Source organism: Peromyscus maniculatus, chromosome 3 (assembly GCF_049852395.1).
Source record: "Peromyscus maniculatus bairdii isolate BWxNUB_F1_BW_parent chromosome 3, HU_Pman_BW_mat_3.1, whole genome shotgun sequence".
Classification (NCBI taxonomy): domain Eukaryota; kingdom Metazoa; phylum Chordata; class Mammalia; order Rodentia; family Cricetidae; genus Peromyscus; species Peromyscus maniculatus.
The window spans coordinates 3,873,364-3,887,680 of NC_134854.1; the positions used below are offsets into that span (position 1 = coordinate 3,873,364).

The 14,317-nt window shown below is 36.2% G+C and overlaps 1 protein-coding gene across 1 annotated transcript in view; it reads left to right on the forward strand.

Moving 5' to 3' along the window:
• Positions 1-14,317, forward strand: part of Slc13a1 (solute carrier family 13 member 1) — an 82,087-nt gene that overhangs the window by 15,054 nt on the left and 52,716 nt on the right. The window contains exons 3-4 of the mRNA XM_006988395.4: positions 11,385-11,521; positions 13,654-13,841. Of these exons, the coding sequence (XP_006988457.1) occupies positions 11,385-11,521; positions 13,654-13,841 (325 nt within the window). The remainder of the gene's footprint in view (positions 1-11,384; positions 11,522-13,653; positions 13,842-14,317) is intronic.

The window sequence follows — 14,317 nt, forward strand, 5'->3', positions numbered from 1 at the left end:
AAGAAAAAAGATTCAGTTTTCCCTTAAATTCATGAAACACTCTGAAACCAAAGCTCTTATCTCCATGTAGTCTCCAGGCAGCATACAATTGCCTAGAGCAGCACATTCAGCAGAAGGAGTTCAAGTTCAAGTGGTTAGTTGGTGCCATCTACCTTTTCTCCCATCTTCTGCTTTGGTCCAAGGCTACTGTCTGGTCACTCACACATCTTTCATGTGGACAGAGGTTTTTTTCTTACTAGTCTTGGTTAAGTTCTTCCTAGGAGAGAAGTTGTTCCTACTTCATTTTCACATAGTTCTCTATTTTGGAGCCCAAATCTTTCTGTTCTTATGACCCTGTTTGTCCCTCTTTCCATATCATGTTTGTACCTTCCTTCTGACTGTTTCTGTTCTTACTCATTATGATTAGTTTGGAGGAGAGTGTGGCAAAGGTTAGCCTTCAATTCCTCTTACCTCTAGGCTGAGGTTCAGCTTTTAAGGAATTCAAGACCCAAGATCTAAGTTTCTTAAATGGTCTAACATGCTGAGGGGTGTGTAAGACCAACCAGAGACAGAAAATATGTTGTAGAGTTAATCTTATCGTACCACTGTGGCTGGCAGTATCTGTCCAGAACTCTTTATTCTCTAAGGTGACATCATCACCAGTCCTAGGGTCTGAGAGATGGAAAAGAGTTCTTCTGGGACAACTCTCACAGAGCAGGCATCTCCTCTGTTTATGACCTACAAATGACATCACTCCATGTCTTTCTGATTGTAGGTCTTCCGTTACTAACAAGGAGGGTAATTTTGACTTTCAAGAAATTAAGCTTCATTTAGACCAAGTCTGATGTTCAATTAAATTGACCCATGCAACTTTTACTTCACATCTATTCTGTAAATAAACGCCATCTTTCTTTTGCACATAACATTTCTTGGATTTTCAATTAATGTAATCCCTACGTCCAGTCTTTATGAGTTCTAGACTATAACTCTTCTTTTCAAACCTACCACCTTTAACTCTATCACCACTATTACCCCATATTCTTTTCTCATCCCAGAACTAACTCTAGTTTGTCAACAATACAGAAAATTAAGCCACGTAATGAATTAGCTATGTTTCCTATTGCTGTGGTTACATATCCTGACACGAGTAAGTTAAGGAAGGAATGGTATACTTTGGCTCACAGTTTGGATGCACAGTTCATCATTCTGGTGAAATATAAGCAGGAGGAATTTCAGGCAGCTGGTAACATTTTATCTGCAGTCAGGAAGCAGAGAACAATGAGTGCTAGTGTTCAGCTCATTTTCTCCTTTGTATTCAGTCCAGGATAGAAGTCCATAGCATGGTGTAGCCCATACTGGGCAAATCTTCTTGCCTCAACTAACTCAATCTAGAAAATCCCTCTCAGGTATGTCTAGAGGCTAACCTAACCTAAATAATTCCTTATAGGCATCTCCATGGGCTTTTATAGTAGATGAATCTAGATATCAAATTGACACTATTAACTACCACAGTTGGTAAATGTAAAATCTGCTACAGAGTAATTACTAAATAAATACTAGTTAATGTAGCTAGTAGACTGACAAAAACAGACCATTTTAGAAATATCTGGAGGGTTGCAAAGGCAAATAAATGTACCCTCTACATTCTGGTCTGATGTATTTCAGTCTTTTGAATCTTTTCACCTTGTAAGCAGAACTGGAGCCTACAGGAAGTAAAAATACTTAGGACTTTGAGTGGTGGTGTCTGTTCTTAATCTCATGGTACTTTTTCCACAAAGGACAATTAACTTTTAACAAATAAATGTCTGACCAAAGCTACTATGAACAGAGCTACAAATTTAGTAAAAAAGAAATAAGGTGAGTAGTTGATTTCATCCTATATAGGTGTATAATCTTTATCACGTCTCTTAGTTACTCTTTTTTATCATTTGTAAGTAGAACATGAAGCCATATGAGTAAAGGTTGTACAATCAAATAAAATATGTGAAACAGTGTTCAAATACTGATACAGCACCCATGAGTTTTCATATCAACAGTGTTGAGAGTGTTAACTATCATTGTACCCATACTGGCACTTTTAAATATCAGATCTATCATTGAATATGTGAAGATCTTCATCCAAGTGGAAAGCTCTAAGAATTTTTTTTTGGCAACCATAGTTATAATCTTACTTACACACTTTAAGGCCAACACTGAATATCTATATCTTGCTATGCATATGACTGTAACTGAAAACTACCAACAACTACTGAATTTTTTATACTCTTTGAATTACATCTAAACAGCTAAATAGTTTGGTGCAATCAATTTGATCTTCTATAATAGATACTAGTATTACTATTGTTGAAAATACTTTTTAAAATAAAATATATGAGAAAAAAATCTATGCATATGTAGATGTTATGTTATATACTTATTAAGTCATCCAATAAATATTTATGTGGTAGGGCCTGCCAGACACTTGGAAAACACTAATAAATAAAACTTGGGGACAATTTCATGAATAAAAATAGAGAAAAATTCCCTATTTTTAGGAGACTGGAGAGAGTGAAGAATATATCTGATAAATAGATGAGCTGAACAGTTTGTTAGAGAAGTAATTGATGTAACTAAAGAGATGGCCCAGGGTTCCATGTACTTGCTATGCAAACACCAGATATGAGTTCAGAGCCCCAGCACCCACACCGAAAGCCAGGTGTGCCAGCATCAGCCTGTCATGTTAACTCCAGGAAGGTAGGAGATAGAAGGCACATGCTGGGAAGTCAATCTACAGAGACAACTGCTGAGCCAAAAATTCAGTGAGAGAACCTGTCTCAGAAAATAACTTAGAGAGTGATAAATATATGGATGTCCACTTCTTGACTCCATATATGAATTCTCAGGCACAGGCACCTGCACACTCATGTGCACATACATGGATACATCATGGACTCTCTCCCACACACACCAGAAATGTAATTGATAATAAGGAAGATTCAAAAAGTTAATGAAGATGAGAAGGAGTGGCAATTTTAGATAGGGATGTCTACTCTAATAAGAGTTTGTTATCAGGGTAGAACAATCTATTTAACTGAACAAAGAGTCACTGGAGATGAGGAAGTTAGTCATTTGAGTATTGGGGAATGCCAACTTCTTAAGGGAGAAACACCAAGTACAAAGGCCTCAAGTCAGGCCAATACCTACAGTATGACTGTAGCCAAAGTAATAAGTGGGAAATCAACTACAGTGTTAGGGAGGTAATGAGATAAAATTTGGGCTGGCCATGATCAAAGGTCATAGTAAGCTTTAACCAATTGAGGAAGTAGAAACTTAATGGAGAATTTGGAGCAAAAAAGTAACATGATTAAACTGACTTTGATTTTCACAAAGTAATTTGAGAAATTAAACAGAAAGGAGACAGGCAAGCTACTGCAAGCTAGGTGGAGATCATGATAATGTAGGTGTCACACACATTGACTATCTTGATAGTGAAGTTTGAAAGAAAAGCCAACTGACTTCCTTTACTTGTTAGATATGGCATATGATTGCAAGAAAAGACTCAAGGATACTTCCCAGGTTTTTGACCTGTCAAGTGGAGAAATAGAATTGCATTCCATGAATTTGGAATAATTATGGGAGAAGCAGTCTGGCTGTGGAGAAGGGCTAAAGCATGGGGGTTCAGTACTAGATGTGTACATTTGAAATTTCTGTATCTAAGTGAAGAGATTGAGAATGGATATGCATATAGCTCAAAAGAAGTTCAGAGTTCATGAGAGATGGGCTCATATGGAGTTATTAGTTATCTAATAGTAATCAGCATATAGACATTTTTTAATGTTGATGACATGAGATCATTTAGGGAAGTAAGTGAAAACAGAAAATTAAAACAGAATCTTGGATGCTGCTACCTCCAGGGGTCGGTGAAGCTGGGTATGGATGGGACCATGAGCCTGTAATCCAAGCACTATGGAGACACTTTTGAGGCCAACTTGAGCTACCTTGTGAATCCAAGAGCATTCTAAGATGAATAGGATAAGCCAGTCTCAAACAGAGCAAAAGAGAACAACAAACGGTTAATGAGAAGAGAAGGAACTGGGCAAAGAGACCAGAAGAAAAGGTTATTGAGATAAAAGGGAAACCAGAATGGTGTGGAGTCCTAAAATCCAAGTGAAGTACATGTTTCAAGGATAAAGCAGGGATCAGGCTGTCAAGTTTGCTGGTAAGTCAGTTAATAAGAAGACAAGAAATTTTATCATTGTATTTAGCAGAACAGCATAAATATTTTTAAATGAACTATATAGTCATATTAATTTTAACCAACAAGACACATTTTTAAAAAACATTCTTATTTAGCTCACAGACAATGTGAAGAACTACTTCTTAAGATTTTATTGATTTGTGCAAAGGTTGCTCAGCTGATAAATTATATGGTTAGGCAGGAACCCAGGTGTTCTGATTGAAAAATTCCATATTTTTAGATGAAATCCCATTTAGGGGCAGGAATGGAACTATCTTGATCTTGTAAATAGACTTTAAATCTCATGAATTTCAATTGACATATCCATTTCTTCTCTCCAAATAGTTATATTTATCAGTGTCGTTTCTAAATCACCAGCATTTCCTCCATTTATTTATTTATTTATTTTACTGACTCATGCATCCAGTGTTGGCCTCAAGCTTAATATGTAGCCAAGTATCACCAGAACCTTCTTCTTATCTCCCTGTTTCTACATTCTGAGTGCAAGTTTGAGACTATAGGCATGCACCAGGCTCTGGTTCATTTGGTGCTAATATTAAAACCCAGGACTTTGTGCACTCCCAGAGCTCTGTGTATGCTAGGAAAGCACTCTACTGGATGAGTTATATCCCTAGTCCCTAAGATCATACTCTGCTATTATCCCTTGGGACAGTTAGTCTGTATACAATGTTCTTCCTCAAGTCTATTTGATCCTTATGAAAAACTAAAGAGTACAGAATCTACAATATTGAACAAAGAATATGAGCCTCCTAAATTAATCTCTAAGTTTGTTTACAAAGTATACCACACTTTCCTAGTAAAGGATTGGTAACTTATAGACCTGAGGGCAAATCCATCTTGGTACTTAATTTTCAAACTGAAGTTTTATTGCAATACCACATTGCCCATTTATTTATATATTGCTTTTGGCTCTAGCACGCCACAATAATTGTTATAGGGACCAAATAACTCCAAAAATCTAGAGCATTTACTATCTATCCTTTTAAAAGTATGACAGTCCTTCAAGAAACTAAATAGGTTGCAGGAATATCTTTCTAGACATTGGTGCATATCATTAATCTCAGCACTCCAGAGGCAGAGCCAGGTGGATAACTGTGAGTTTGAGGCCAGAATGGTCTACACACAGAATGCCAGAACAGTCAGGTCTACATAGAGACCCTTCTCAGTGCCCCACTTACCCATAAAAAAAAAAGATCATCTCATAGTCCTGAACTTGTGCTTAATCACTTATTAATGCAGTATTCCCCCCTCAATTTCAGGTATATATCCCAAGATGCCCAGAGATTGCCCTCAAACTGTTGGCAGTACTGAACCCCTTATGGACTATGATTTTTCCCATGTGATCTTCAGTGCTGTCACATAGTTCCAGAGTTAATCTGCCCTTTTGTATTTGATGCCCTGATGTTTTCTTTTGCTTGAGATCCACTAGTAATTAAAATACGAATAACTTTATATGAGTACTTTTGGTACTATAGTTATCAATATGATAACCAAGAAGGCTACTAATGACTAACTTGGAGGTAATATACATCATGGATACATTACAGAAAAGGTTGACTGATATCCCTATATGAATGGAGAAAGATAGTGTGAGATTTTATTATATATCTCTGAGCAAGAGGATAGTGTTAAATTTATGAATTATTCATTCATGCTTCTAAAACAAAATAACAAAATTCTCTTAAACTGGGAACTTACAAACAATTGAAATTTAGTTGCTTGTAGTTTTGGAGGCTGAAAATTACAAAACCAAAATACCAGTAAAGTGGCTGGAGAGATGGTTCAGCAGCAAAGAGCACTTGTTGCTCTTGTAGAGTTGAGAGTACAGTTCCCAGAACTGGCATTGGATAAATCACAATTGCTGGTAAATCCAGTTCTAGGGAAAACAACATCCTCTTCCAGCTTCTGTAAATACACACACACACACACACACTAAAATTTAAAATATTAATAGATTTGGTGTCTTTTAAGAGTTAACTTTCTGCCCTGTAGATGTTGCCTTGATGTTTCACTTACACTGAAGGAGGAGGGAGCTTCCACTGTTCTCTTTTATAAGAAAGTAGAGCTAATATTATGTTCATGTTACAATCCAAAATATACAGTTTGGGGAGCAACAGCATTATGCCATAGCAGTCACTGAGTTATTTCTATAAGCCAAACTCAAGAAGAGTTAAGAGCATCTTTCCAAATTTGAGTATCAGGTCTTGCAGAATGACTTCCCACATTTCCTAGGGAAAAGTGGTCCTTTCTTAACTTACTCTTTGAAAGTTAATTATACCTTGAAGAAGTTATCTCCAATATACCCATGACACGGTCTTGCTTTCTGTGCTAACTTGCTTCTTTTCATTTAATAACTTACAAGATTCTTGAACCTAGGGACTTGGTCATTAAATACCTATTAAACACAAACAATATGTGCTGTGTACATGCTAAATTCGTAACTACCTGATCAATATAATTCATTCTATCTTCAAAATTATCTGGTCAAATGAAGCGGACATTAAGTGAAAAAAATCAACATAATAGACACTGGTTTTTGTCATATCATGAAGAAATATGATGTAGTCCAACTTAGGGTCCCAGAGAAGGAATCTTTGGAGAGTTACCATCCATTTTAACACATGAAAGAAGATTAAGAGTTTGGAAGAAACATAAAAAGGCTATTTCTGTTTAAAACGGAAACAAATACCAAATTATTTTTGTGTTTGGGGAAATCTATACACAGAAAGCACTTGGGTGAAGGGATAGAATATTGAACTGGGGAGATAAAATGAACCTGAAGTTTGATGGGTTATGTATGTAGAATAAAGGATTTGGTCTCAGATACCATAGAATTAACTGAAAGGGTGTAAAAAAATCAATAACACAAACAGATTCACACTTTAGAAAAGTGAGTAGTGGTGGTTTAGGGTGTGTGAGAAAAAGAAAGGTGGGGGCCTTGATTAAGGTAATCATGTGTGAATGGAGAACACTCAATGCATTTAAAAATATAGAGAATATAAAAAGAACAGGGTACATATATTGAAAATGAAAAGTGAATCACAGATAACTCCGAAATTTGACTTAGGCAACAGAATAGATGTAGTTTTATTCTTCATGAAACAGGGAACAAGAAGAAGAAAATGTAGGATGTTTGAATTGAGAAAATGGGTGTCATTTTGCATTACTGTGATTTTAGGTGTTTGTGGAAAATAGAAGTGTCTGTTGGGTTCCTATTCTGGAACCTGGACTTCTCTATCAGGATACAAAGAGCATAGTGTTGTTCTCACTACTCATTCAGTAAGCATGTAGTTGATCTATCTCTACTATGCTAGATAGTATGAATGTTAGTCATGCAGAAAGGAATTTTATCTCCAGCATTTGCCATTGGATGTATGAAACAAGAAGAGCACACATGGAACCTTCTGGAGAAATGCAATTGTGAGATCAGATTTTAAACATTTCAAAGTAGGCAAGAAAAAAACTTGCCAATGAGCAAGGAACAAACTATTGAGGGAAAAAGTTGTTCACAAGTACAAACACACAAGAAAGTCAATATACTAACACAGTTATGTCCCAGAGTTAGGTGTCTGGAAGGCTTAGAACAGAATAACCACATTTGGAAGGGAGGTGGGAGCTTAAAAATCCTTTCCTTCATTTCCTCTTTAATTTATTTAATATTATTTACTGTTTTTACTTTGTGTCAGGACATATGATGATCTAAAAACATCAAGTTTCTGAAGCCTCAGGACATGTGGTTTCAGGGGTAAGACAGGGAGCATGGAGTTAAGAAAGCAGTTGCAAGATATGGAAAAGAAAAGAAGCAAGGTGGGTCAGAAAGACAGCATGATTTACGTAGAAATTCCAGACATTTCATCCCTGAAGACATTTAGAGGGGGGAGAACCTATTGAACGTCTTTCCTTTTGTCTCTGATGAGAGCTTCTCCAGCTCCTCAAATCGTTGTCAGTTCTTTGTGAGGTGAAACCTTGAATTCTTCTCTTTTAGTTTTTCTTAAAAAGATGTAATCAGTTATTGTGAACTCTAGTTAACCTTTTGTGCTTTAGAATATTTAAGTTTAAACCTCTATTCTAAAAGTTCTTGGTACCCAGCCTCTAACCCTCCTTCTTCCCATTCCCTATTGTAACTTCTAAGGACCACCAATCTCTGCTTCGATGAAATCATGTCTTAGCTTCCACCTGTGGGAACTCACACATCTTGTCTTCCTGTGCTTGACTTAGTTCCTTTAACCCGCTTTCAGTGCACTGATGTCAGACATTAACCTCCAATCCTCTGCTTCTTTAACACTATAGGATATACGACAGATACACTTTCAAGGTTACAGTAATACATAAAATAATACTATTATTTTTATTGCCTAATTACTACCAAATATAAATAAGTAACATACACTAAAATGAATTTTAAAAGTCAATGTTTTACAAAACATTATAAAGGTTTCTGCTTGTCTGCTTTTAATTTCAAGAATTAGCATCAGCTTTTTATTTTACTGAAATCAGGTCAGTTATAAGTGAAGACACAATTCAAAATAGCAAAATCATCACCAGAATTCATTTTTTGCTCTGTCCTTCATGGCATTGTAATCATTTTGCTCTGTCCCTCCTTTTCACATTGCCAGGGGTGTGAAAGGATATTTCCTCTGACAATCCCCTCCTTTCTGCACAGTTTGTGATTTAATTTTATAAGGCATTTCCTAATGTCAGTTCTCCTAAATATCAGTTGCATGAGAAGTTTCTTTTAACACATTTCAAGTTAATTTATTAAAAGTAAAGACATTATGAAAATGGGCAGTAAGCTATGCCACTTTTTGGGGAAAAAAGAGATAAATTATCATTTAAAGGTTTTATGAAAGCCTTTTGGGGGAAAATCTAGTATTTTAAGAGTTGACTGAACACACAATTCTCATGGAGTGGGAAGATTTGTACTTAACATATTAGAAGTTCTTTGGAATTACTCTGGCACATGGTCACTCAAAGTGCCTGGACAGAGTTCCTCTCTGAGTGATATTAAGTAAAAGTGGTTTAATGAAGCTGGATGTTTTCTTGTGTCCTGTCCAGTCCTGCAGCTGCTCAGACCCAAATAAACACATGGAGGTTTATATTATTTTCAAACTATATGACCTAATGACTCAGGCTTTTTGCTAGCTAGCTCTTAATTCTTAAATTAACCCATTTCTATAAATCTATACTTTGCCACTTGACTTGTGGCTTACTGGTACTTTACATCTTGCTTCTCCTAGTGGCAACTAGTAGCATCTTCTCAGCTCTGTCTTTCTCCTTCCTCTCTCTCTAGTTGGGATGTCCTGCATAACCTTATTCTGCTTCATCATTGGCCAAACAGCTTTATCTATCAACCAATCAGAGCAACATATATTCACAGCATACAGAAAGACATCCCACAGAGGTTTAAAGTGATAGCCTTTAGGTAAGGACTTTTAAAATATATAATAAATAATTTTGAAGATGAAATCATTCAAATATGCAGGAGGACTACAGTGATCAGAAAGCAGGTAGTAATAAAGATGTGTATTTGGTTGGTGAAAAAAAAGATTTGGAGGGGTGTGTGGCACAGCTATATCTGATGGGAACCACAAAAGTAAAAGGCCAGCACAGCTGCTTGACAAAGATCCAGCAAAGCTGAGTCGCATGATGGCCACTGTGCCACCTTTGGTTTTCATCTCCACCTGCTGTATACTTGGGGACTTCCAACATTTGTACAATTGAGGATATTGGATTGGTGGAAATTTTCTTACAATTCATTTATGCCTTCTCCCAGGAGTACTGTTTCTAAGCTTCCCCAGGAAAGTCCTGAGCATAGCAGACATCCTTTGGGAGATATCCTTATTTACTTGAAGGTCTTCCTTATGCCTTGGAGGTTGTGATGCACATAAAGAAGCCAGAGGTCTCTTTATGAGGTTCTGAGATATTCTTGAAACATCTGCCCCTGTACCTATTCAGGAACAAAATAATCAAAACAAAGTAAACTTAAAAAGGTCTACAATATTCAGTGGGCTAGAAGAGTTGGCCACAGATCAGATTACAAGGCTCTTCCTAGTATACACTCTGGAGATTACATGATATATACAATAACAAAGTTATATTAGCTACAGTTAACTCTACCTTACACAGGGACTTACATTGATGGACAAAGAATGATATAGAAAGATGATAAAAGAATGAGGTGTCAGGACCTCCCTTTCTTAGAAAAGTTAGCTTATGCAGGGCCACTGTAGAGTCTTATGGCCAAAAACCGAGATAGTGCCAGGATTAGACATATAAATAAATTCTATAAAGATATGAAATATAAAACATTATATTATGCTAGAAATTGAATAATAACTAAAGCACCTTTGGCCTGGAAATTCTTCTTGGACACTCATGCTTGAGACATGGCAATTTTCCCCCGGCTGGCTTGGAGATTTCATTTTGGTCTAGCCACAGAAACTACCAGCCTGAGAACAGGCTGTCATATGCTTCTAGATTCTTAAAAATTGGGTTATGGGGTTGATGAGTAAAAATGATTATAAAAGATAACTCTATTCTGTCATGGTTTATCAATGACAACTAAACTTATAACCCCAGATGTGCAAGAGAAAAAAGTTACACACATGTTCAGAAATAAAAGTGATATGAACTATGTTTTGGAACAACATGAATTTATTCCTGTTTACTAAATTCTATATAAATAAAGAAGCACTCTGTCTGCTAGTCAGTCATGCTGTAAGATTCTCTCAACCATCATGCCTGACTTATCCTTATCTTGCCTACTCCTTATCTCCTCTCTGGGACTTTGCCACAACCAGGGCTGACTCCCAGAAGGTGGAGAGTGATGGTGGAATTTCCTGACATTTCAGTTATTTGCACTCCACTATAGGATATTTTAAAAGTCACATCAGTTTATAGGAGGAGAAATTATAGCATAGGACCACTTGTATGAAGCAACTCTTATTTTAAAATCTAGCGTTCTGTGTACACATATTTCCCTGTATCCTTTTAAATAGCACTATTTCTGAATAAAATTATAGTTCATATTTGCATTCAAACACATTTTTGACACAATAGAAAATTACATAGTTTAAGGTCATGGTTAAGAATAGTAGCCTATGAATGTCTTTGTTGTACATCATTCTCCCAACCATGATACATAATCATGGGTTAAATGCAATTCCAGGTGGCCTCTTCTTATTTCAAAGACTTTCACCTGCTGTTAATTGGAGTCATCTGTTTAGCAACATCAATAGAAAAATGGAATTTACACAAGAGGATTGCTCTGAGGATGGTGATGATGGTGGGTGTGAATCCGGCTTGGTAAGTACTGTGTTCACTTCTTCCAGACTATATCCCAAGCAGACCATTTCATGTAGAGGAAATAACAAATAAGTAATGCAGACATGACTTGGGTAGCAGGGTGACTGAAAATATGAAAGGGATGTGAAATGTGCTTGAGGGGTAGGAAGAGAAGAAAACAGCTTTCCCTTCACTGCAGGTCAAATTTCAGGGAGATTGGAATAAATGCACACAACTCTCTCACCTTAAATGCACCATTGGAGTCAAAGATGAGAGGAGCCTTGAACCTCAACAAAGGAGACTGATATCTTCAGAGTAGATTTCAATCCCACTTTGTTTATTTGGCTGATTACACATTCAAAACTCATTCAAGAGCATCCTTCATCAACAGGGAGGATGTTCTGAACCAAAGACAAAGACATTACTGACAGAATACAAATCTGTGCAGAAAAATTTCAAGGTGAACACATTTTTCTTTTTAAATCAAGTATTGCAAAGAGAAACAATCAATTGAAAATTTTCTTCTAGACATGAAATTACTCATTTGACTGATTTCCCTTCACTGAAATGGATGCTTTTTTAAAATTCCATTAAATTAATTGGCTATTTGGGTTCTACTCCACCTCTTGTTATAAACACGAACATCAGCTAAGGAACATTTCCAGTGTCATAATCATTTGCATAATGTTTTACTTTAAAGCCTTAGGTGGTTTTTCTCCTTATCATTCTTTGGAAAATAAGAAGAAAAATTGACTTCTGTTGTGTAATTTCTTGAAGGGCATAGCAGATTCTCTGTTTACCACTGTGGAGTAAGTTTCTTTGCTAAAATACTAATACTATGTATGTATATTCATGCATACTTCTCTGTGTACATATGACACGTATGAGACAAATTTGACAAAATATCTTGCTTAGAAAATTTATTATACAAATGTATTTATAGTATATTTATTATATAAATACAGTAGAATAGTGTCTCTTCCTCTTGGGTACCATAGACATCTTTTCCTTGACTATCTGGCCATTGCTCCGGGAGAAAGGTTAGCACACTGCACAGTAAAGCAAGACTCCTGTCTGTTACATCACTATATGGCTCTTTTGTCTGAGGCATTTCCACCAGCAGAAGTTTTACCTGATGCTAATATTTTTGATATGGAATAACTACTTATTATACAGATAGTATATATTAAAAGTTTTCATTTTTAATTATTTCTTGTTCAAACAGATTTCTAAGATGTTTTATGTTGTTTCACAAATAGAAAGTATTCACCATACTCGAGTCTGAAACATTGTAAAGAACGGTTTATATAGATCTATTTTCAAAAAGAAGAGTCTATAATTGGCACTTCATAGAAATATCTGCTTCTGAATGATTTGGAGGGTCTCCTATCAGATCAAACTTCCCCCCAAGTATTATTTTGAAAGTTTATAGAAACGCTTGAAGTCCCAAAGTCTCAGATTTGTTATTTTAAGGATAAATTACTCTGTTTATAAGAGAAGACAAGTAATAAATCTAATTCTTGACAACAGGAAGAAATGCTAGGTTCAACAGAGCATAAATAATAGAATCTATAGAAAATTCTGAAACTTCATTTTATCAAGGGACTGTAACCATTTTCTCCACCCACTATATATTGAGCCAGGAGAGTGAATGAATGAATGGAAGATTTATAAATATTAATCCCGTTCCTGGTTCTGTTTGCTGCACACACTAACAGAGAAATGGTCAAAGGATGAAATAAAAGCAAGGGACTCTCATAGGTTGGCTGCACTGTCATTTTACTTGTGTCTAAAGATAACTAGCCATTCAAAGGAAAGTACTCAAGTATTGGGGTAACTGCAATCTGTTGTGCTATATGCCAATTTGCAGTTAGGTGTAAATTTAATCATTTATCTAATTTTTGGAAGAATGTTCTTCTAGTACCCTTAAAGGGATATATAAATCTTAATAACATGACCCTTACATATTTTATGTTGATTCTACCTGTCTATATAACTACACTCAGAGTTCCCCATCTGAGCAGAAACTTTATCCTCTGTGTTATTAAACACATAGTTTACAATTTGCAAACAATATCCTTTACAGTTAGAGAATATAGAGAGCTACATGAGCTAGACAGCACAGGTCCACACTAAAGACCCTCTCATTTCAGGCTGACGTTGGGGTTCATGAGCAGTACTGCCTTCTTATCTATGTGGCTTAGCAACACATCTACTGCTGCCATGGTGATGCCCATCGTGGAGGCTGTGGCACAGCAGATCATCAGTGCTGAAGCAGAGGCCGAGGCCACTCAGATGACTTATTTCAATGAATCTGCCACCCATGGACTGGAAGTTGATGGTATCATGTATTGATATGGCCACAGTGGGGTCCAATCATTTGGGCAGTAAGCATAAATTCAAGAATGCTGGGTTACATTCTGAATTAAGTATGCATAAATGCATGAGATGCATTTAGTCTCACTATTTTTGAAGTCTCCAGAACCTACAAATAAATTCTACAAATATTTTACTTTAAATTAACTGCTGAATATATTCTCTGGCATAAAAAGGAAGGATGCTTTTGTACCCTCCAGCTAGTCCAATGGAACACTCTCATGCTCTCATGTCCTATCACTTACATCCAGGTTAGTTTCCTTTTACCTGAATGGCTTTCCTGGATAAATTATAGATCTTTAAGTCCTATGTTCTACTTGGGTACAATACAGCATTAAATTCCAACATTGGTATTTCTTACTCTGATGAACTTCTCTGATGCAATGGAAGATGTTGCAGGATATTTGCACTTATAAAAGAAGAATGTTATATTGGTATAAG